Below are 22933 nucleotides of genomic sequence, written 5' to 3' on the forward strand. Positions count from 1 at the left end.
TATATAAGTCTTTCTTTAAAATCATCTGTCATTTATTTTATTTACTAGTGGTATCGGTATTCGGTATGAGTAGCGGTGACTACTCAAGAGCTGCGTATCGGTCGGGAAAAAAGTGGTATTGAACATCCCTAATCCTGACCATGCGCCATGGCATGCATGGATTCCTGTCAATTCAATGGACTCGCTTTCATATAATAATTCTATGTTTCAATAATAAGAATATGACTATTATCATGTTAAAGCATTCATTCATTATCAGTCACTCAGGCTGGAGGTGGCGAGCACTTAATGTGGAGGGTGGCCGCCTCTGAATTTTGTACACAGGAAAAACCCTGTAATGTTTTCAGTTTTATTATTCTTGGATATTCATATTAGTCGTTTTAGGGGATTTGTAAAGTCAAAGCTACAATTTGACGTCATTTACTCAATCATGCTTTCAGTATTTGCACTCCATAAGCCTGCTAAATAAACTTCAATTTAAAATATGCCGCCATGCACTGCCAATATAATGCTGGAGTTATTCTTTCGGACATGTCATTTTTCATCATTGCATAGAAAGTGGAGCGGTCAAAAGCAAATAGCGGTGCCCTTGACTGTTTGAGGTTCCGAACCAGCACGTGCCATGTATATAAATCACCATGTTATGATTTAAGTCAAGGCCTAATCATATTGATTTTTTTACAGTGCGCTCAGCACTCTGCATATATTTTTTTTCAAATGAGAAAAAAAAAAAAGAGTCCATTATTGCAGGCAGAAATGAAAGCCAAGCACCTGCCCTCACCCCTTCTGGATGAGTAGGTCTGTTTGTGGGCACCGTAGGGGAGCAGCGAGGTGTAAGGTCAGCCGCACTCTATGACATATCCTGTCCCCAGCGGGAAGCCGACAGCCATATGCAGACGTATGCTTTATGCACACGCTTCCAAGTCACATGCAAAATATCACCGCACAGTCACAAGCATCAGGAGGCGGAAGCCACTTAGCGGTCTAAATGCTATTGCGCTAATCTCATGGAAGCATATAACACAACATGGATTGTTGGTTTGATGCAGAACCGGTGGCGATTCGTTGAAATTGTACGTTGTTGTTGTTTTTTTTCTTCTATGTTTTGTCTTTTATAAAAGTTGATACTGGTCAAATGATATGAAAGCTTTGGATAAAGAAAGATGTGGACGTCTAACTTTGATACATTTTGAATTGGATCGGCAAATTGGTGCAGTCGTGAAGTCTGTTGTTTTTTTTCTTTTACCGCGAGCAGCTCACAAAGGTGAAGTCGTTTCGTACCCAGCAGTAAAATAATTCTGTTTGACCACAAGTGGATTTCCAATAGTTACTTTTCAATACATTTGTTACTGACAAAAAAGGTTTCTGTGGTATTTTCTGAGGAAGTGTTGAAAGCTTGTCGGCCTTAGTAACTGTAACTATGGGGGCAACAAAGCACCGAGGTTTGTAAACGAGTAGATTTTCACAAATGGATTCGATACTCAAGTGACACAATTAAAGAGAACCAAGCTATAGAGGGATCATAACAAATGTTACAATATTGACTCGCACTGTCATTGATTTGTTTTTTTTGTTTTTTCATCGCTTGACCCAAACAGCAACGACGGCCAAAGAAGTCAATACAATTTTATTCATACTCATTTCTGACTATAGACATTATCATAAAGGAAAAATCTAGATTGACTCTTGAATAGAGACAAGAAAAATCTTTCCTTTGGCTTAAGCTGAAAGTGACACCGAGCCCACACGACAAGTCACGCACTCAGTCACAGATACTACAGTAGGACACGAGGATGTCGGCGCAAAATGGCCACAAAATAATCCTCACGTGCATGTTGTGTTTAATGAAATCAATTGTTATTTGATTATATTATCAGTAGTAGCGATAGACTCTTTTTTTTTTTCCAGGGTCGATACCGATGCCGATTATTAGTAGTCAAGGAAACCGATAACTGATATTCAGAGCTTTTTTTTCCCCCAGTAAAATAGGAAATCCTTAAACTGCCATGCTTTTCAAACAGCTTTTCAAAAAAAACTGGACATTTAAATAAAAAAATAATTTGCAGAGGCCTACCAATGTTAAGATCTCTTATCAGCCAGCAGAGTTAAAGAAAAAGGCCGATATGCCTCAAGATGCCAAATATTGATAATCGGACCGACTAATCAATAGACTACTCGATTCTAAAAAAATAGTCGACATCCGCAACCGTGTTATGTTGTCCTTTTATCAATAGTCATGGAGGCCGTGTTGCTAAGTGGCCATATTGGCTCGGCTCCATCACTCAGCGATGTGACTCGTCATGGATCACAGCACCGTGGCATGATAAAAATCCCAAGCAGCGGAGGTATTTTGCTCCAAAAAGTGCCTTTAGCCTCAGGCTAGTTATGTGTGTGTGTCCACGTGTGTGTGTGTGTGTGTATATTTGCGCACACTTCACTCTTGTCTGCCTCAGCGTGTGTCCCATCTGAGACCTATAAACCTCCAGAAGATGGTGACAGCGGGAGGAAAGTATGCGTTTATCCACAGCGTTTTGTATGGCGGTGTATGTTTTGTGTTGCTATAAGCTGTCGTTATTGAAGGAATGCACTCAAACATCCTATTGAGCAAAGCTGCCGTGTTGTACTTATTGATTTTTTTCGCCCCCGCCTTCTGCATCCATGTTTTTATAGCTCACTCAACAACACTGTCACTCGTGAAATGTCCGTGTTTTTTTTTTTTTTTACACAAAATATGCTTGAGAAAATGTCCGATTTTTCATCGCAGACAGCTTCATTAAGCATGCAATTGGTTCTTACATTTTAGCACCATAATAAAAGTCCAGAACAGGAGACGTCATGAATTTTCACGAGCGCAGCCCCCTTTTGCTCCTCGGAACGTGCACGCTACTATTCATTGGTTGATTAGCAATTCAGCAATGCTGGGAAATTCATACTGTTGCGTATGAATAATACCTTACTTAAATTTTCAACAGCTTTTGTATTATGTGCTGTCTATTACCCTCTGATTTGTGGTTTTACAGCACAAATTCAGCATTTTAGAGCAATTAAGAAAAGAAACATCATAAAAGTCTGTAATTTTAATGTGTGTTTTTTTTTCTTCTTATTTACAGAGTCTGGGCTCGGTTGATCGCAAGGAGAATCAACACAAGAAGTGAGTCCTTTTTATTTGTTTTGAGTATTTTAGGAGTGAATGTACAATACTGAGTCCAGGGGCAACAGATACAATGAAAACAGCAGAGGCCCCATAACTGACTCCTGTGGAACACCATAGAATTGATCTTGCACATATTCATCCAACAACTTTATTTTTTATTTTTTTTACTTGATATAGTTAGTATGAAGGAATTACAAGAATAAAGAAATCACACAATGTACCATCACAACAGCCGCAAGTCGACTACTGAGCTACTACCAAATTCCCTGCAGCGTAGATAGCGCATAAGCAATAGCAATCAAGTTCAGACACTGGTGTATAAATGAGCCGCCACATTAGTGTACGTAGTTCCCCAGTGGGCCAATCCAAAGCAAATTCAAATGGAAAGATTTGTATTTTTCCAGTGTACACATTGAGAACTAATTACATTGGTGGTTATGTTGGTAGAAAAGGACGCTAGCTCAGCGGGCCTGCCGTTGGCTGACTATCTGAGGATGATACTATTAAACCCATAATCCATTCATTTGTATTTACGCTCATAAACCAGACTGCAAGAGTGTCTAGTCGTAATGTTTCAATGCAGAGAGTACAGAAAGAAAAATAAAAGGCGATATTTTCCAAGTGAAGTACAGATGAGTACAGCGAACCAATTATCATGGGGAATACATTTTAAGGCCCAGATACGCCAATCCGGCGTCGGCCAAATGTGACCGACCCACTACCCGCGTGGCGTCGGCCCAGACGTCGGCACGCCGCGTCGAAAAATGACGTCAATACACACCGACCCCCGACTATTACGTACTTTCAGCGCATGCACAAGAAGTAATTCCCCTCCATACCATCGGCGGCAGTAGTCATAATTTTGAAAGGCAACCGGAAACCGCTTTACGGGGGCGGGGATATAAAAACGCAAACAATGCATACCGGTTACTTTTTCTCTCACGATGTCCTCCCACGTGAACGAAAACTTCCGGCTTTTTGCACAGTATCGTACATAAAAGTAAGTCCAGTGGCGTCCACAATTATTGTCTTCTGACAAATCTGGCTGCCACAGAAAGTTATGATCCCGCAGCCTTGTCCTTCACCTTCATAAATCTTCCGGACAAAGGTTATCAGGAGCCATGTTTTTGTTCTTCCCTCTGAAGTTCCCAGCATTGGAGCCCTCTTTCTCGTCACGCTGCACGAAGTTGGATTGGAAATGAGCAGGATGATGTCATCTCCTTTTGCTCTTAGCGTTAGCAAGACCCGTCAGTAGTGACGTGCAGAGACATTCCCGCTTCGGTACGTAAGCTCCAAAATGTTTATAGTAAGACACCGGACCATACGTCACGCTCTTCAACTTGGAAAAAGCCGAGCAATGTTCTGCCCGTTTTTTTTTGTTTTTTTTGCCTTCTCCGGCTGAAAACAAGGCCTATTGTGCCAAAACCCGAGCTTTTGACTGTGAATTAGCTGTTTAAATTGTAACCGGATTCCCCAACGGAGTCGTTAAGAGAGCCCTTTGGACCTCACATGAAATGCGAAACACGTACGCTCGTCCCCGCAGTCTGCTGGCTCCACTCTGATTGGAATCTTGACGCCGTCCTCAATTGTGGCTGGACGGGGGATAGCGCGGGGGGTGCCCTGCGTCTTTCGCGTTCTGGCTTTTTCAAGGCCGCAATCATAATACCGGAGGAGGGTCCACCTCCGCCGGGCCAAGAAAGCTGCCTCGGGAGAAGGAGAGACAGGCGTCAAAATCCGCAAGGAGACCCGCTTCAACTATGCAGACGTCAAATTGCAGCATATTGGTTTGCAAAAATTGCCACCAGATTAAACCCGGCATCTCACCAGCCAGCCAGAGGTCCGTAAACACGCCGCAGCAATGCTTGGACACAACAGCAGAGTTAACGTCAAGGCTCCAGGAGGTTTTTATCAGCTTTTCTTGGTCAGGGAAGAGGCCAGCTGGAGATTTTTGTGGCCATTCTGCAATGCGACTTGGTGTTGCTTCAATGTGCTGGCTTCTTGGAAATATTATGAGTTTATCGGGGATAATAAGTGCTCGTTGTATCGTGCCTCTGTTGCCGGTATTGCGTTATAGACTTCTGCGGCGGAGTTCTGCAGGGGGTTCTCACCGCTGTGATAACGATTATATGACTCGCAACCATTTTCCTCCAAATTACATCCAGGTTATTATCTCAACCCACCTAACCATAGCAGAGTGGAATGATAAGGTTTCGCCCTCACGCTCCCGAGTGCTGCAATTCTCCAAGCTACCGTTTTCGGGTAATTCACTGGCTGCCACGTGTTTGTCAGCTTTTTTTTTTTTCAAGATGAATTTGCGTTGCAGATCCATTACGTGTACATATGGCGGTGTTGAGTCAGCCCCACGCTGCGCTCGAAAGGCAGCGTGGGACTCAAAGGGAACGCGATCAAAATCCAACCACTACATTGAACCCGACCAAAGACGACAGGGTGGAAAAAAGGCGTTGAATTCTTTCCTCATTTTTGACTCCCTGAAAAATCCAGTTTGTGCCGACGATGTGGAAAATAATACGGGTAACAAAGTATCAAAGGTTTCAAATGGGGACAAGCAATATAATAAATATGACTGTGTTGTGTGTTGAAACCTTTGAGGCAAGACTGAGTACACACACAGTCACTATTGATCGAAACTAAGTAACCCACAACGCAATCGCAAAAATTGGGTTGCTTTGTGGGATATTAATTCAATATTTTGGGTCAGTTCAATTTTGACCGAATCCATTTAAGTTATTCAATCAACCAAAAGAGTTGGGTCAAAGGAAGAACCCATAAATCAACCCAAAACATTTGGATAAACATATTGTTTAAAACAATTATTAATTCAATTTGACCCAACATTTTTTTTTTGTTTTATACTGTAAAAAATTGGCATCAGTTCATTTTATTATGCAATTCAATTGGGTTATTTAATTAACCCCAAAAGTTGGGTCAAATGAACCCACAAATCAACCCAAAGCATTTGGAAAAACAATGATTTAAAACAATTATTAATTCAAATTGAGCCAACATTTTGAGTTAAATAATGTAATATAATAATTTGACCCAATTCAGTTGGATTATTCAATTAACCCAAAAAGTTCAATCGTGGGTTGTTTTGTGGGCTGTTGATCCAAAGCTTTGGATTAAATAACTCAAAATTTTCTGTTGGTGATTATTATTATTTTTTTTTTTACCCAATTAATTTGGTTATTGTAAAGTCAACAGCCCGAACCAGATGGACTACCAGCGACGTCCTTTCGACATTTAATGGATTCTTGCCTCGCCTCATTATTTCAAACACAGATTAACATTGTTGAAACGTAGCGTGCTCAAGATGCTCACTGTGTTAGCTTCGAAACATATCAGCGTGCTTTAATGGTGGGAATTCAATCGCAGGGGGGGGGGGGGGGGGGCAGATCCGGGGCGGCGAGAAACATTTTGGTTCGGATGGGTATGGCATGCGCAAAACAAGGCTTTCTTTGAGCAGTTTTAATTAGCAACGTTCATAGCCTGGCTGCTGTCTTTTATGATTGGACCACTGAAAGGCTTTTTGTTGGCCTAATGAAACGTATTGAGGGTTACGCTCCTGAATTGAACTTTTGTTTTTGTAAGCGTGCGTGCGAGTGCGAGTGCGTGCGCACGCATGTATGAACATTGGTCACATTTGCCGTTTTACTGATGATGGGCGCCTCCATTCTTTTTGGCGTATTGCAGTCATATTGGCAATAAAGCTTTTGTTTTCCCTCCTTTCCAAACGTGTTGTTTTAGGTCCGCAGCCATTGCCCATAATTGCTGAAACGAGGTCAGGTATTTGTCTGCCTTTATAATTTATTATGGTGTAGCCTTAATAATATGAAATAAGATCAGTGGTTAGGAGAAATCTCAACCTCAGACCGATCACGTCGCGCAGATAAGCTAAATATGTAGCATCCTGGTGCTTTCACTGGAATGACTTTCTAAACAGTAAAACCTTTTGTGTAATCATAGACGGTATGGAGGCTTTTCTTGCCTTTTCCGAGGAGATCTTGTGAATTTGTCATATATTCGGGATGAAGGCAAAACTGAATCAACTCAACATTGGTCGCGACGCTGTTCTCTTTGGTGCTCTATTTTCCTCGAATGCCACGCATTCTCAAGCAAAACTGGGTTAGCGAGGCTAAAGCTTGGTCAAAGTGCACCGCTGATGCCTTTGTGTGCTGTGAGAGCGAGCTTGGTGAATGCATTCGCCCTGATTCAATTGCTGCCTTTGCTAAAAAAAAAAAAAACAACAACCCAAAAGCAAAAACCAAAAAACAGACCGGGAAGCTGCCAGAATGTGAGCTTAGTGTTTGATGGAAAAAATTGCATTTTCACACAATGTGGATGCATCCCAAATAACTAGAATGGGACTTTGGAGATCAAAAAGTGTGAAATTCAAAATGGTTCCAGTATTACAAATGCTTACAAATGGCAAGTTTCTGGTGGGTTCGATTGCAATTTACTACCAATCAATTCAACCATATTAACTCACTTTTTGTTTGCCACTTTATGGATTGGTAAATTATATTGGTTCTGTTTTCAATTGTGCTTCTTTACAGTCAATTATAGCACAAAAGTAGCCATTCTGTTGATTGGAACCCATTACAAATGTCAAAAACTCCTTCAAGACTTTTTTTTTTTTTGAACGTCGGGAACTTGTAACCGCAACACTCTTAAATTTCAATTAATTTTCCAGTGCATAATTCGATTGCGCCTCCCCTGAGGGAAGGAGCTGGAAGTGGTGGTGACCAGGATGTGGAGGGTCCGAGAGAATTTTGCTGGCCCCTCGTCTTGGTCGTGGTTGGGTTGCAACAGGGAGACTGGAACACAAACAAAAAGGCATTTTAGTGGCTGTCCTTGCAAATGTAAAGTTTGCCGTTTTCTAACTTTGACTTTGTAAAACCATAGTAAACCGGTAAGTACCTTATCCTACGTAACCATGAGTTTTTCAGATATGTACCGAGTACTGGACTGGCGCATCCTCCTCCTCCAAGACTATTGCATCATTACGCTCCTCTCGCTGCCAGGACGTTGGCCCGGGACAGCTGCTTGGGCCGGTGCCATGTTTTGAGGCTCTCAGGCAGCCAGTTGCCGGCAGAATCCACCCCCCCCCCCTCCCTCCGCTACGACCCACCTGCTTCACATGTTCCGTTTTTACCCTAAAGCCCTCAAAGGGATTCCCTGCACCCTCATTTATGTCCCGCTGCCACCCTGCGTGTTTGAAGCGGCGATCCTATATATTCTGGTGCCATTGAAGTCATCATCCTATTGTCATGTGTTTGATCCGAATGTTTTGTTTGAAGTATGACCGGCGCTCTTAATGCAACTGTTGGTCCCGAGCCAAAACGTTCGAGCCGACTGTAAGCCAAGACGAGTATTAACGATAACCATCGACGAGACAAAACTAATCGCTCTTCTTTATAACGTGTGTTTTTTTTTTAAACCACTGTTGATGTCGAGCGGCATTAGCGTGTACGGCAGTAGCTGGCAAATGCGCAGCCCCCGTGGTACTAATTTAATTAAAAAGCCCTTGAAGGAGGAGTCCAGACTTAATACCGCCAATTAGGGGTTCTTTTGCCATCTGATGAAAATCCCACACCTCGTTTATGTGAGTCATACTGGAAAATATGCCTCTTTGTCTTTGAGGTCGACCAAGTCTTCGGAGACGTTGGCACGGAGGTCAGTCGGAGAGGCTGTGGGAGTGGGAAAGAAAGCAGTGCGTTTTGTGGGGGAGCTGAGGGTTGTTCAAACAGATAAGCCGTCCTATGAGGTCATTTCAATGAGAAAGCCGCCCCTTGCAACTTCTTCGGACGGAAACAGGTGCGAGCGAGTGTGTGTGTTTGAAGCATATTCTCAGAAGGGTTTTGATTGAGGGGGGAAAAAAAGCACATAAAGCAATACTGTGGCAGATAATAAACAATTCTCAAAACAGCAGCCTCAAGCTCTTTAACGCCGCTCGGGAATTCCACGTATTTTAAAACAACCTCACAACTTTGTCTTCAACTCGCTTAATGCTAACGCAAAATGTCAAACGCCATAAGCAAGCTAACAAGTAGCATCAGTGATCGGTGGTGTTGTTCCGATACCGGCATCGCGATAGGCCCCGATACTGCATTAAAACAGTGGTATCGGCAAGTACTCACAAGTAACATGCCGATACCAATATTTCCGACGCTAATATAAGACTTCGGATGCAGAATCTTGTGTCTTGCTCGTGCACGACATTTACTGCTGCGTGACGTGTTCACTGCATGCCGAGCCAAGATATCCTATTGGCCCTTAAAAGGTCTGAACCAATGGCAGGGCAGCTTTTTCATGTTTAAAAAAAATAATAATAAAACCTGGCTATCAGCCGATACTGCAAAATTGGGAATCGGTATCTGGGGCCCAAAAAACAGTATCGGAACAACATTAGTAGTCGGGCTGTTTAAGCAACGGATATTTGAGCACAACACATGTACACAGACAAAAAACAACAACTCTATTTACAGCAGTTTATTTATTTACAGTAGTTGTAAAACTCTTCTTCGTTGTGTCTAAGTGACTGCCTTGTACTGCCCCCGGTGGCCAAGTCATGTTCACTAGTAGGTGCCGCAGTGAATTAATCATGACGCAAAAAAATGGTTGACTTCTTTCTTTCTTTCTTTTTTGTAAAGTAAAATATTCTAGACTGTCATTTTCTATCTCAAGACACCACTGGAGGTCCAGTCAGCCTCTTGGGTTGTTGTTTTTTTCGTCAAGGGAATATGCTGAATCTGATGGTTTCAAGTTTGGAAAAGTGTTATAACTTTTAATAAATAGCTTGAATAGTCGTCTGACTTAATACTTGGTGGTTAGATGGAGAAACACAACATTAGCATGCGCACCGGATAAAACGTTTGTTTACTTTAAATTTTTTACCCATCTTATTTTCTGCTCAAAGTCAAACTGGAACATTGGCAACCGAGTCAATTAGATTAACATGTATTTGTGATTTATTTTTTTTTCCTGTAAAAATGATTTGGAAAATACGAGCCACAGTCTACAACTTTCCCTGCAACCTCGTGTGTCCTTTGGGAACTTTGGCTTTGTTGCAGTGTTTAGTAACTTCATCGGTAATATATTTCAAAAAGACATGTGTGTCCGACAATAATATTTCACATTGATTGAATAATTTGCAGTTAAAATGTGTTTTAGTACTTTACATGAATCTGCGGTGCTGACTTTTCTTGGTGAATTTTTGTCATCAATAATGTCTTACTTTTATTGCTTTTAAGGCTGTCTGTTTTCGTGTTTGCAATTATTGAGAAGAAGAAAACGAAGCATTTTAGCTGTTCTTGAACGCCTCAGAAGTAAATCAAACTGTACTGTAGTGTTTAGTAAGACAAAATGGCTCAATAAGTTGTTTCTAGAGCAAATGTAACAGGAGTGAGTTCTCAGCATAGAATTAGCAAGTACTGTACATTAACTCATTCACTGCCAATGACGGCCATAGACGTCAAAAATTAATTTGAACTATTTCTTAGTTTTACATTTTTTCCAACTTTTGTCAACAAAAGTATTCAAACCTAGAATTTTTTGTTTGTATTAGAACAGAAATAAAAATTGTGATTAATCGTGAGTTAACTAGTGAAGTCCTGCGATTAATTACGTTTAAAAATTGTAATCGTCCGACGCCCCTAATTTTTTATAATTTTTTCTTAAAAAAAACAAACATTAGTAAAAATTTAAAGATTTTTTTTTTTTAAAGAAAAGATTATTAAAAATTAGGGGTGTCGGGCGATTAAAATTTCTAATTGTAATTAATCGCATTACTTACTCATGATTAATCACAAATTTTATATCTTCTAAATGGACCAAAAAAAATCTAGCTTTTCATACTCTTGTTAACAAAAATGGAAAAGAAATTTAAACTAATAAAAATAGTTCAAATTAATTTTTGACGTCTATAGTTGCCAATGGCAGTAAATAAGTTAAATATAACCATTGTGGTATTTATGCTAATAGCATGTAGACACTAAGCACCTTATATTGATCCAGCAAAGAAACAAAAAGACTGCTTAGATTCCTTTGCATTAAGATCCCACAGAATTCTTGTTCAAACCGTTGTTCTTTTGCAAGACTAACTAACTAACTTCGTTTTCCATCTTTTTTGCCAGGTCGGAATCTGGAATCTCCAAGTTTACCCATCGTCTCTCCCTCAAAGAACGCCCCGCCAAAGCCGAAAAGCCCGCGTCGGAACGAGCGCATTCCTACAGGCGACGCTCTCTTAGTGTGGATTGGTAAGTGCAAAGACCTTATTTATCATCCCGGTTTATTCCGCACTCTGGGGCGCAGGGTCTGTGCGGGCGGGTTACCGGGTCTCGTTCTGTGTTTGGTTAGAGAGCGCACCAGCATCTCCAGTGGCGCCGGCCCATCTCGCTGCGCTCCAGTCGGCAGGCAGGCGCTAAAAGGAAGTTTGAAAGCGTTCCGCGGCGAGGCCGCTTTCACATCCTCGTCGTCAATCTCTCCTCGTCTCCCCTTCTTGTTGCCTAGCCTCCGCTCGTTTATTGACCCATTCATGCTGCCATACGCTCATCTGGCATCCTCGCTGAACTTCCTGTTGTGTGTTCTTGGCTCCTGCTTTCAGGCTTCTCTTCCCATTGGGAAAACAACTTTGCTTGTCTGGCCGAGCTAAGTGGCTTCCAGGTTCTCATCGCTGTGGCAGAGGTGGCAAAATTATTCACACCGTGGACTTCAGTAGTACAGATACTTGTGTATAAAAAATAAAAGTAGAAGAATTGGATTTACAGTAACGCCTTTAGCCAAGTAAAAAGGCGTAGTCTTGATGGTCACAGAAAGTGCATATGCAACTTAAACAAAAAAAGCAGCACTAGCAATACTAAGTTAGCATTAGCATTTTTAACAAGCTGAACTTATTTGTAAGGGAGACTTACAATAACGCTAAATGTTATCGAATTGATTTTTTTTTAATGTACAATCAATGAAATCAAAAAGGTGATATATGCACCTGTCAGGCAGAAATGTTGCTAGTTAAGCGTCACTTCTGAAGCCTCTGCATTTACTCTGCTTCTTTTTGCTAGACTTGCCTACACTCTAAAAACAGTTGCGTCAAAATTAAGCCAAGCGGGCTCATAAATGGGCCGACACAACCCAAAATATTGGCTTGCTTTCTGGGTTATTCATTGAATTTGACCCAACATTTTGAGTTCAATAAACGTTGGGTTGGTTAATTTTTGACCCAATTCAATTGGGTTATCATATTAGCCCAAAAAGTTGGATTACATTAATAACCCACAAAGCAAGCCCAAAAAATGGGTTTGCATTGTTTATTTTAATTTGACCCAACATTTTGGGGTAAATAAAAGTTGGGTCAGTTCATTTTTGATCCAATTCAATTAGGTAATTCAATTAACCAAAAATTGGGTCAAATGAATAACTCACAATACAACACACAACAATTGGGTTGCTTGGTGGGTTATTAATTTCATATGACCCAACTTTTTAGGTTCAATAACACCAAAAATGTTGGGCTGGTCCTTGTATTTAAGAGTGTAGTAGTAGTTGGCAAAAAGATAGATGGGATTTTTTTTTTTTCTTCAGGTTCATATTAAGCAATAGATTCAGCAAAGCTCCTGAAGCCCAAGGTAACAATTGATTCTTATGAAATCAACTTTGAGGTAGAATATGGGACCAAAGAAGGCTGATTTATTTATATAACCTTTTTTTTTTTTTTTTTTTAAAGATTAGACAGAAAGTAGAGGGGAAACTCCAGTACAGTACATTAGCAAAGTGTTTGTACTCTGTTGGTTCCCACCAGAGCACCATGGGGGGCTACCATTACTGTTAGCAGCCTTAGTTTGTGGCTCGTGAAAAAAAACGTGCAAGTGCTGGATTCTCCCCGAGAGTCATGTTAAGGACCCACTGTCGGGTTTGTGCAGGGTCTTTTGTCGACCTTACGGGACTCTCTGTGTGGTCTCGGGGTCCGTGTCGGGAATCTATGTGTGGTCCGTCAGCGGGATGGCGATGTTACGTGTACGGGCATTGTCGTTGCAGTGTACGTGCAGTGTGAGGTCCTTGACTCTTTAACAGCTCCGTGTATTTTTTTTTTTTTTGGTGCCATAATGCCGACGAAGGGGGAGCTGGCCTTTAATTTGAGCGCACTGACTGATGTGGTCTGCTTTTAATGAAACGCAGTGGGTAGATTGGACATGCTCATTTACGAGTGGGCCGGCGGGATGGGGGTTGGGGGGGGGCTTGTATATATAGCTGGATTCCGACTTTCTCCGGGGTGAGCAACGGTTACGAGAGTGTGACCGCTCTTTTTGTGACATCATAAACAGGGGTCGTGAGTCACACTATTGGGAGGTCAAGCGAAGTGAGGCTAGCGACTGACGAGACGAGCGGCGCTTCTTTGGAATGCAAAAGTCATCGGCACGGAATCTATTGAAAACCTCCAATGAATCATTGAAATTGTTGGGCTTTTATTCGATTTCCTGCAACTCGTAATTTATCACTTTACTCATTATTGAAAAATGTCATACGGGAAATGGAATCTTTTCCTCAATATATCCTATCTCAGTTGATTTTTTTTATTTTGATTTTGCTTGATTAAGTTCAGACTTCTCTGAAAACCCAATGAGTTCCAAGTGCTTCCTAATCAAGCGCTCACTGCTTAAATGCAAAAAAAAAAAAATAATAATCGTCTCCTGACAACTTATGACAACGACCGAAATGTTTATGATGACATATATATATGAAATGGACCCTTGGTAGACATATAGGCAGCAGTAAAGCAGCCTCATGCGGCTCACCGCTTGACGATATATTTAGTGGCTCGTTGCCGTTTATGCTGAGAGACAAACACCGCGTAACCGTTGAGTGAATCCTGAGCCAAGAGAGTAATACTCGTATGAAACAGTTTTGGAGCATTTCCAAAGGTCTAATAATAAAATATAACGGCAAATTTATTGATATTGATAACATCCGGAGATGGGTTTATGGATGTCGGAAAGCTGGGAAAGATAAGGCTTCGAAGAGTTTTAATATATTTTGCATTATTGTCACAGTAACATGACTCATTAAAATACCATTTTCAGAGCAAATTTATATGAATGTTTCCCATTTTTTTCCCGCATAAATCCACTAAAGTGTAATGATCTAATGTTGCCAGTTGATTATTATTATTTTTTCAGTCTAATTAAAAATTGGAGGCTGCTAAAATCCAAAATGAACAAGACCGATGTCTGGTTCTACAACTTCAGCACCACAGACAGTACTAGCTATTTATTGATACGTGACGAGAAAGAAAAACAAAACAAAACATAAGGCCACCAGCCCATTGGCTACCATTGTTCTTCCCACATAAATATACAAGAGTAACATTTTGCCTGGACAAAAATAATTATGTACTGCAAAGAAGATGGCCATATTGTACTGTAAAAAAAAAAAAAAAAAAAATGTAGGAGTGAGTCCTGGTTAGTAGGGGGCGCTTTGCATCAAGTTTTTTTTTTTTTCTCAACAAAATGTATTTTTACTTCTTGCTGAATTGACAGCAACTCATTTAAATCAATATCAAATTTAAACACAACCTTCAGAATTTAAATCAAATTGAATAGTCTAACCGAATGAGACGGAACGTTTACGATTGCTTGCAAATTGACGACACACGAATTTGAAGGAATCTGCATCGACGTCAGGCTATTTTGCATGCACGTTTTGCCCGTTTGTGTTTACAAAGGCTTTTATCATAAGTCGGGAGAATAGGCCTCACCTCCGAGGCCCCCGAACCACCTCCCTTCATCGCTCTCCCAGATAAACAGCCGTGGGACTTTAAACATGGCGCCCGTCCGGCGTGTGACTGAGAGAATGGGCCAACTGGTGGCTTGAGTCGGCGGCCAGGGGTCACCTCCGCCCCTCTGTCGTCCGCGGCTGGGTGGGTGGCATATGGCGGCCCGGGCGGGGGACCCCTTTGGAGTGATACATACACTCACACTGAGAGACACACAAGGCCTGGAGCCACCCAGGCTGGGCCCTCAATCGCCCGTGGGAGACATGGTGTCACCGAGCCTCTGGCAGAGGAGGGGTCGTGTTTGTGCGAGTGTGTGCGTGCGTGCGTGCGAGATGCCCCCTCCCCTTTTTCCCGAGAACATCAGCGAGCCACCGCCACATCCCCATGGCGACTCCGCTGTCTCTGCTCATCAAAATTAAGAGATTTACCTCCACTCGCACGCGCACGCACCAACATGGAGCCAACAGGTGGCGAGCCTTACTCAGCACAGCAGGCCCACCTCAAAGGTTAAACATACAACGCGCCGCCCACTCCTCTGCTACTCTCCCCGGGGAGGGATCAGAAAATAAGCGAGCGAGCGAGGACAAGATAGGAAAAAGAGACGACGAGATAAAACATCGCCGACAGGCCGCTAGCTTGCGCGTACGCGCCGTTCACTCTTTCGCGGTTTGTTCCAGCTCTCCAATTATGCGCACGGCTCACACTTCAAAGCGAGTCATGTATGAGTTAATACCTACAAGGTTGCGTTACCCTTTTAATAACCGCGACCGGCAGCAGATGCGCCGGCCGAGGCCATCGCGACACTCTTTCAGCATTTTGCGAGAAAGCGCGGGAAAAGTTCACCGCGCTGCTGTGCTAATGGGATGAAGGTGCTGATGAGAGGTCAAAGTATAAGATGGGCAAAAACTATTTTAAAAATTTGGATACATATTTTCAAAAGTATTGAAACAGGCAAGGCAAAAAGAAAGGAATGCAAGTTTTTAGACTGGCCAAGTTAATCATTTGCTTTAAACCCTATAGAGGATGCATTTGACCCTTTAAGGGGAAACTTTAACTTCAATAATCAATGCACACAAAATTGAAAAGAGTTCACATAATATACTATAGATGTAACATGCGTGAACATCACAAGCAAAGCAGACAAGCAAGATGGTTATGAAGAGAAGTGCGGCAGGTTTGCATTTGCTGTATTCATTCTGATTTTATGGATTTTGTTTTTTTTCCTATGGGTGAATAACGAAGCATCTGTTTGTTTGTGACAGCGGACCGTGGCTAATTGTAGCTTAGCGTCCATTAGCATGGATGTTTTATATTCATCAACTGGAATCCAACTGTTTGCTGCCACCGACGACTATATACGTCATTATGTCATGTATGTTTGTTTTTTTTTCCAATGAGTAGGCGTCGAAGACCGTACAGCCCATCTTGTCATTTTGGAGCACCACTATAAACACTTTCCTGTAGATGGCAGTGTTGCTGCTACATCACTTTACCAGCAAAGGACCTTTCTGTCTTTTTTTTCCTATTTTTTTTTTTATTGTTACATTTTCACAAAAGCAACAAATATTAGCGTTAAAATCACTTTTCTGCAAAGCTCGTTTTCACAGCTTTTTGGTCAGAAATTGGGGTCACTCTTCCTGGGACCAACATAACAGACAGAAACAGCACCCTCTAGCTAACTCTGGCTAAAAAAGCTGTATGTTAATGAAACTCACCATGCCTAGTCATTTTAGTACCATCAGTGCACATTGAAAAGCATAAGGTCCTGGGACAAACACAACAAAATTTATGGAGGTTGCGTTTTCATCATTGCACATTGAAAAGCATTACTTTTGGCTTATATTGTACCAAAACGTAAAAAAAAAAACGGCAATAAGGGGAACTGGTTTGAAAACGGCAGTGAATGAGTTAATTCCCATAAATTCACACACATTCTTATCATTCCCATGGAAATTTGCCAACCCTTTGCAACCTTTACACACACATGCGAATGTTTTAATGAGGCTGCTTATCGGGCGATTTGTTTTTAGATGCCAGCCCCGTATTAAAGCTGCTGGTCAATCAGGTACGCGACTTCCAGGTCCTTGAACCTTTTGAATGCGCGCCACACATGTGCTGAAGTCGTCCGGACGTAAAGACACCTTTGGGGGGGATATGAAGTGAAACGCGACGCTGAAACCCGAACACACACCTGATACATCACTCCATAAAACGGCGTCCGTATAAATGCGGCCTGAGAGATTGGCGTCGATCTGATTGTCTTGGCCGGCCGGCGCATTAAGCGAAACTTCACATGTGTGCGCTGGTGGGCGGTGAGTGTGTATGTGTGTGTGTGTGTGGGGGGGGGGGGGGCGCACACAAACCTGTGTTTTAATATCCAGCAAAAAAAAAGCGGACGCGTTTGTTGTGTCGCCATGCCGACGGAGCGAGCGAGACGCCGTAGGTCGCCGCGTTGGCACGGCCTCACGTCGCTTATAAGCTGATAAGAGCCAAACAGAGCGGACGGGCTAAATGAATCTAGTAATAAAGCCCTCCATCCCGCCATGTGTGTGTGCGCGCTCTGTGTCCAGAAGCCTGCCTGCTTCCAGCCTGTCTGGTGCCAAGACTCGGATTTCAGAATTTCCTTCTACAAGCCACATTTAGAGCGGCCAGCGTACTCTCAGCATGTGTGTGCGCGCGCGCGCGTGAGCGTCACTTTTGCAACGTCGTCCTCTCGCTGTCTCTGATTCAGTCGACTCGGTCCTTCCAGTGCAACACGTTGCCTTTCAGACGTTTTTTGAGTAATCTTGATTCGTAATCTTTCCATTCTTCACTCGGAACGAAAATAAGCGCAGCGCGTTCTGTGGGCCGCCTTCACCGGCGGAAAGTCGGTGCCACGGATAATTTTAGCAAACACCATCATGTAATTCAATCAGAAAAATGAGGAATAACCCATTACTAATGTATATATAAACATTTAACCAACATTTAAGCTACCCCCGAGGCCTTTGCCAAGCACTTGGGGAAAAACATAAACATTTTTAATAGCATTTAGAAAAATATAGATTAAAAATTCCACCATGTCAAACCATGATTGATGGAAAACGCATGAATCAGGTTTGCAGCAGAGGTGAGCCTGAGGAGCACTTTTTTTCTTTTTTTTTAAGCTACACAAAAACTTTTACAAACCAATTTCTGCACAGTCACTATTAAAAAGAAAAAAAATACAGTTCCACTTTGATCCTGTAGAGGCAGTAACGTGCGTGACTCCCGAGGTTGACGCCGTTTCTTTTGTTTGAGTATTTGGGGGAGACATCATTTTTTGTAGTAAATATTAAAAAAATGGCAAATTGGTGGGAGGGACAAAAGTGTCAATCTAACGGTTCACCAGCACCACTTTTGAACCCGAGAGGACAGAACATTTGTCAAAGAATCTATCAAGAAATATACTGTACATAATAGCTCTGTTTTCAATGTTTACATTTTAGTTCAACACTCTTAAGTAACACATATTTACAAAATACATATCGTATCTTACATTGCAATTACTTCTGACATGAAGAGGTGGTTTAAAGCAATGGTAGTTATTACAAAAAACGACCAGCAGGTGGCAGCCAGGGCCATGTTGCAACAAGCTTTTTTTCACCAGGAATGTGAATATTCATGAAACGTAGCTATAGTCGAATGCTAAATGCTGCAAAACTCAAACAGATACAAATATACTTTAGTTTCCCCGATGTAAGAAGAGACTCTAATCTTTCTTTTGGTAGGTTCCATGTTTTTATAGCAATAGAACACAATATTCTGTGGGCCTTGCAAAATCAGTCAAAATCCAGTAAAACAGCCGGGGGGCGAAGAGGGTTGCTTCAGTGAAAATAGGATTCTAATGTTAGACAAAGTCTATAGCTAAAGTAACCCAATCTGCCGACTATTCTGGATCATTTACGGGTAGTTTGTCACCTTTTTTAGCCCTCATCTAAGGAGATTGGAACATTTATAACAGCTGTTATGAAGTGAGTAGGGTCATACAGAAAAAACATTTATTATGAGTTAGTCTACTAGTCTTTCTTTCTTTTCTTTCAACATGACCTCCTTGGTGGAGGTAACGATGCATGTCAGCGCTAATGTGTCTTACAATAGAAAGTTGATTGACATAAACGCCAGTGCCTGCTGTGAGGTTGAAATGAATCACACATTGGCTTTTTTACTTTAGATTTTGCTTTTTTTTTTCCTTTTTTTTTTTTTTTTCCCCCATCCGAACAAAATGTCTTGCGGACAGCCAATCTGAATAATATTGATTTTTCTGGCGCCCGTCGACGCACCCTATGCAAATTCGCAATGGAACTGCGCAATCGTCATATCGGGGCAGAATTTTCCACTCAGCTGCCCGCGTTGACATGTTTTTGAGATAGCCCCACTTATGAGCTGTTAAGTACATACTTGTGGCTCCCTTTAAATGTACTCCAACAACTCTGCAATCCTTTTAAGCAGTTGGAGCATTTTATATACAAGATTTTCACATCATCGCTGTCGGGGGTTGAAGAAAGTGCAAAATACATAATCGGACTCAACTGTGTGTCTTCATGGTCTATTGCTCGTTTGTCAATTGGTGATCATTGTGTGATCTTAAGTTGATGAGTTTTTGGTTGAGAATGTCCCGGAATGATGGCTTACCGTCTGAACTTTACACCACCTCTGGTAAACTTGTCAGAGGCGGGTTTGGCTGTGTTGGACACAAAAAAAGCCCATTTTCATAAAATTACTTAAATAAATAAAATAAAATAAATTAAATCTGGGAAGTCTTCTACTTATTGCTGCACTTCTTATTTAACTTTAATTGTATCTCTTTTTATTCTCTTGGTTTTTCTACTGTAACTGCAGTAAGTTCCCCACGGGAAAATAAAAGTATATCGTATCGTATCGTGCTAAATCTTTTGTTGTTGATCCAAAGCACACCACACGTCGGGTTGGTTGCATCTCAAGGCGCACCACTGTATTTCGGGTTGCTTTTGTGACAACAAATAAAGCGGACTTATTCTTGTGAAATGGCAATTTGATGTAGGCTGGAGCATCTCTTTGAAAGTACAACCTCACACACACACACACGCGCGCGCACGCACACTCCCTGATGTCGTCAGAGAGTGATGGGGGCACCGTCCTGCCGACAGAAAAAAAAAGTCATCTGTTCCATCTCAGGCAAATAACAATAAGCCCGGGGCCGGATTCCGATGGGCTTTCTCTTTGAAATGGGATACCGGCACACGCATTACAAATATATCTCGTTTTATCTTCCGGGCCAGGCCCATGGAAAAATTATTCCAAATACCTGCCACGCTTTATCTGGAACACTGGAATAGGTTAGGCCCGGCCGGGAACACGAGGATGTCTAAAATAAGGCGTCTATTACGGGAGGGAGTGGAGATGGATGGGACAGAGCGGGAAGGGACAGGGATCGAGGGGTATTTTAGGTGTATCGGCCCCGTGAAAAAGGGCCTGTTGCAAGGGCTCGGGGGCCGCTCAAACGGACACAATGTGGGCCGCTGTCAGCTGTCGTACGGTCCGCATGTGCAGCGGGGAGGGTTCGTGTGTGCGAGCATGCTCGTGTGGACTCACACGTCCATAGCGGAGCGGGAATATAAATAACATTTTTCCTACAGATGTTCTCGACTTGACAAATTTGCTCGTGTTCTGTTGGATACTTTTTGACATATGGCACGATGGCCCATCCTGACTCGGCTCCTTCATTTACCTTCTTCCGCTGCCGAACGCTGGCAGACTTTTCACTTTGGCTTGTTGGTTTTGCAATTTGTCTAATGATCTTGTCCAAAGTGATTGATGATAAGCGGGTTCGTGGGTGTCCAATGCATTTTCATGTCTTTAAAAAAAAAAAAAAACTCCAGTTCCTAACAAGTCCTAAAATTGGCGACCCCATCACCTCTGGTAGAGGCCTCTTGCTTTGAAAGTGATCAGTTCCAAGATCAGAATGATTTACAGTGAAGCATTCAAATGTCTTTCTATAAACACAAAGAACTTTTTTTTACCCTTGTTCAACTTGGCAAAATAACTAATCTAAGATTAAAGATTTTCTTTTTTTTTAGCTTTTGTCATTGTCCTGAGATTCAGGTCTTATGTTTTCCTCCTTTGTGTTCTGTAGGTATTTCTTGAGATTTGGTCTGTCCTGGGATCTTGTCTTGAGATTCAAGACTTAAGTTTCTCTGCTTTGTGTCCTGAAGCTCTTCCTAGGAACTTGGTCTGTCCCAGGCATTGTCTCCGATTATGTCCTGAAACAATTCCTAGAGATTTAGTCTATCCTGGACATTGTCCTAAGATTCAGGATTTAAGATTCTCTGCTTTGTGTTCTGAAGCTCTTTCTGGAGATATGGTCTGACCTGGAAATTGTCTTGAGATTAAAGACTTATGTTTCTCTGCTTTATGTCTGTAAGCTCTGCATAAAAATGTGGTCTGTCTCGGCATTGTCTTGAGATTCGAGTCTTGTTTTTTTCTCCTTTGAGTTCTGAAGCTCTTATTGAAGGTTTCATCTGTCCTTGGACTTGTCAGATTTTGTGTTTTTCACCTTTCTGTTCTGAAATTGTTCCTGGTGATTTGGTCTTTCCGAGACATCGTCTTAAGATTCAATACTTTCATTTCTCTGCTTTATGTCCTGCAGCTATTCCTAGTGATTTGATCTGTTTGGACATATCCTAAGATTCAGGACTTGTGATTTCCTGAAGTGCGTTCTGGCGACTTGGTCTGTCCTGGACATTGTCTTGAGATGCAGGACTTTGGTCTCCTGGACATTGTCTTGAGATGCAGGACTTCTGTGTGTCTCCCACGTCAATGTGTCTGTTGTGTCCTGAACCGCCTCTTTCCAAAGCCTAAAATGGAACGAGTTCCTGCCAAGGAGCTCCCAGCTCTACGCTGTTTGACATCGCCTTGACAGAGTGTTTAAAAGATGTGTGACACAAAGTACATGTCATTTACAGACACTATTACAATCACTGTAACCAGATTAATTGAAGGCCGATGAAGATGTGAAACACGAGACAGTTGGTCAGGGGAGGAGGGGGGCGCCGAGAGATGAATGAGACCCGGCAAGGAACAGAAGGAGAGAAAGCTGTTGAAAGTTACCACTTGAGGGCTTCATTTATCTCTCCGCCTCCCGTTTGGTGCGTGGGACCTATCGCATAGTCTGTCACTGTCGCCTGTAGGCCCCTGCTGACATTTCCTTCAGCAGCTGAGTGTGTGCCGACACCACTGAGCAGACGGTCGTCGACGGCGTTCCCATGACGGACCGGAGACGGAGCATAGTCTCCATACCAGCCGTGCCGAGACACAAGAGGCAAAAAAAAGATGCTTATCTGTTTGAAACGCATGCGAAGTGACGCTGAAAAGCGACACGGCAGACATGACGACACTTTCTGATGGAGTGGGACGAGTGGGTGCACATACTTTTGGCTGATGGTGTAAATGTTTCTTCTTTAAAATGAAACGTACATATTTTGTTTTAGCTTTTACTTTTGGCATTATTTCAACAACAACAGAAGTTTAGGAAAGGACAATAAAATAAATAAATAAAAAAAGTTTAGGAAAGGCTGTTGTTGGTTCTGCTAGAAGTTAGCAGGATCCCTTAGGATAGTGCAGTCCATAAGGTCTGGAATATGAATAATTTACTAAATTAAACAGTTTATCATTGATCCCTAATAAGTCTTTGCTGCTTTTTTTTATGTCATTTCCAACCAAAACCCTAGCAAGGCGCTACATAAATCCAAGTTATTAAATGCATTAAAATAATCACTTCAACTGAAAAATTGGCCAGGTATGAATCATTTTGCGTTTAACTACACATGTTGTATCAATTCTTGGTTTTAAAAAAGGCTTCAACGACTGCCATTTAAAGCTGATATTTACTGCAATGTGAGTCATCCCCCGTCTCTGTGTGGTAGTGGGAAGACAATTAAGATGTAATGTTGTGCTTTAGTGCAGCTCATAGTCATCAAACATCATCTATGTCGTTT

The 22933-nt window shown here is 42.0% G+C and overlaps 1 protein-coding gene across 3 annotated transcripts in view; it reads left to right on the top strand.

Moving 5' to 3' along the window:
• Positions 1 to 22933, top strand: part of ankfn1b (ankyrin repeat and fibronectin type III domain containing 1b) — a 128210-nt gene that overhangs the window by 81923 nt on the left and 23354 nt on the right. For all 3 annotated transcript variants that reach the window (XM_086065240.1, XM_086065239.1, XM_086065241.1), the window contains 2 exons: positions 3111 to 3151; positions 11308 to 11430. In XM_086065240.1, the coding sequence (XP_085921366.1) occupies positions 3111 to 3151; positions 11308 to 11430 (164 nt within the window). The remainder of the gene's footprint in view (positions 1 to 3110; positions 3152 to 11307; positions 11431 to 22933) is intronic.

The sequence above is a fragment of the Leptonotus elevatus genome, chromosome 20, assembly GCF_054856555.1.
Source record: "Leptonotus elevatus isolate MCC_2025b chromosome 20, RoL_Lele_1.0, whole genome shotgun sequence".
Lineage (NCBI taxonomy): Eukaryota > Metazoa > Chordata > Actinopteri > Syngnathiformes > Syngnathidae > Leptonotus > Leptonotus elevatus.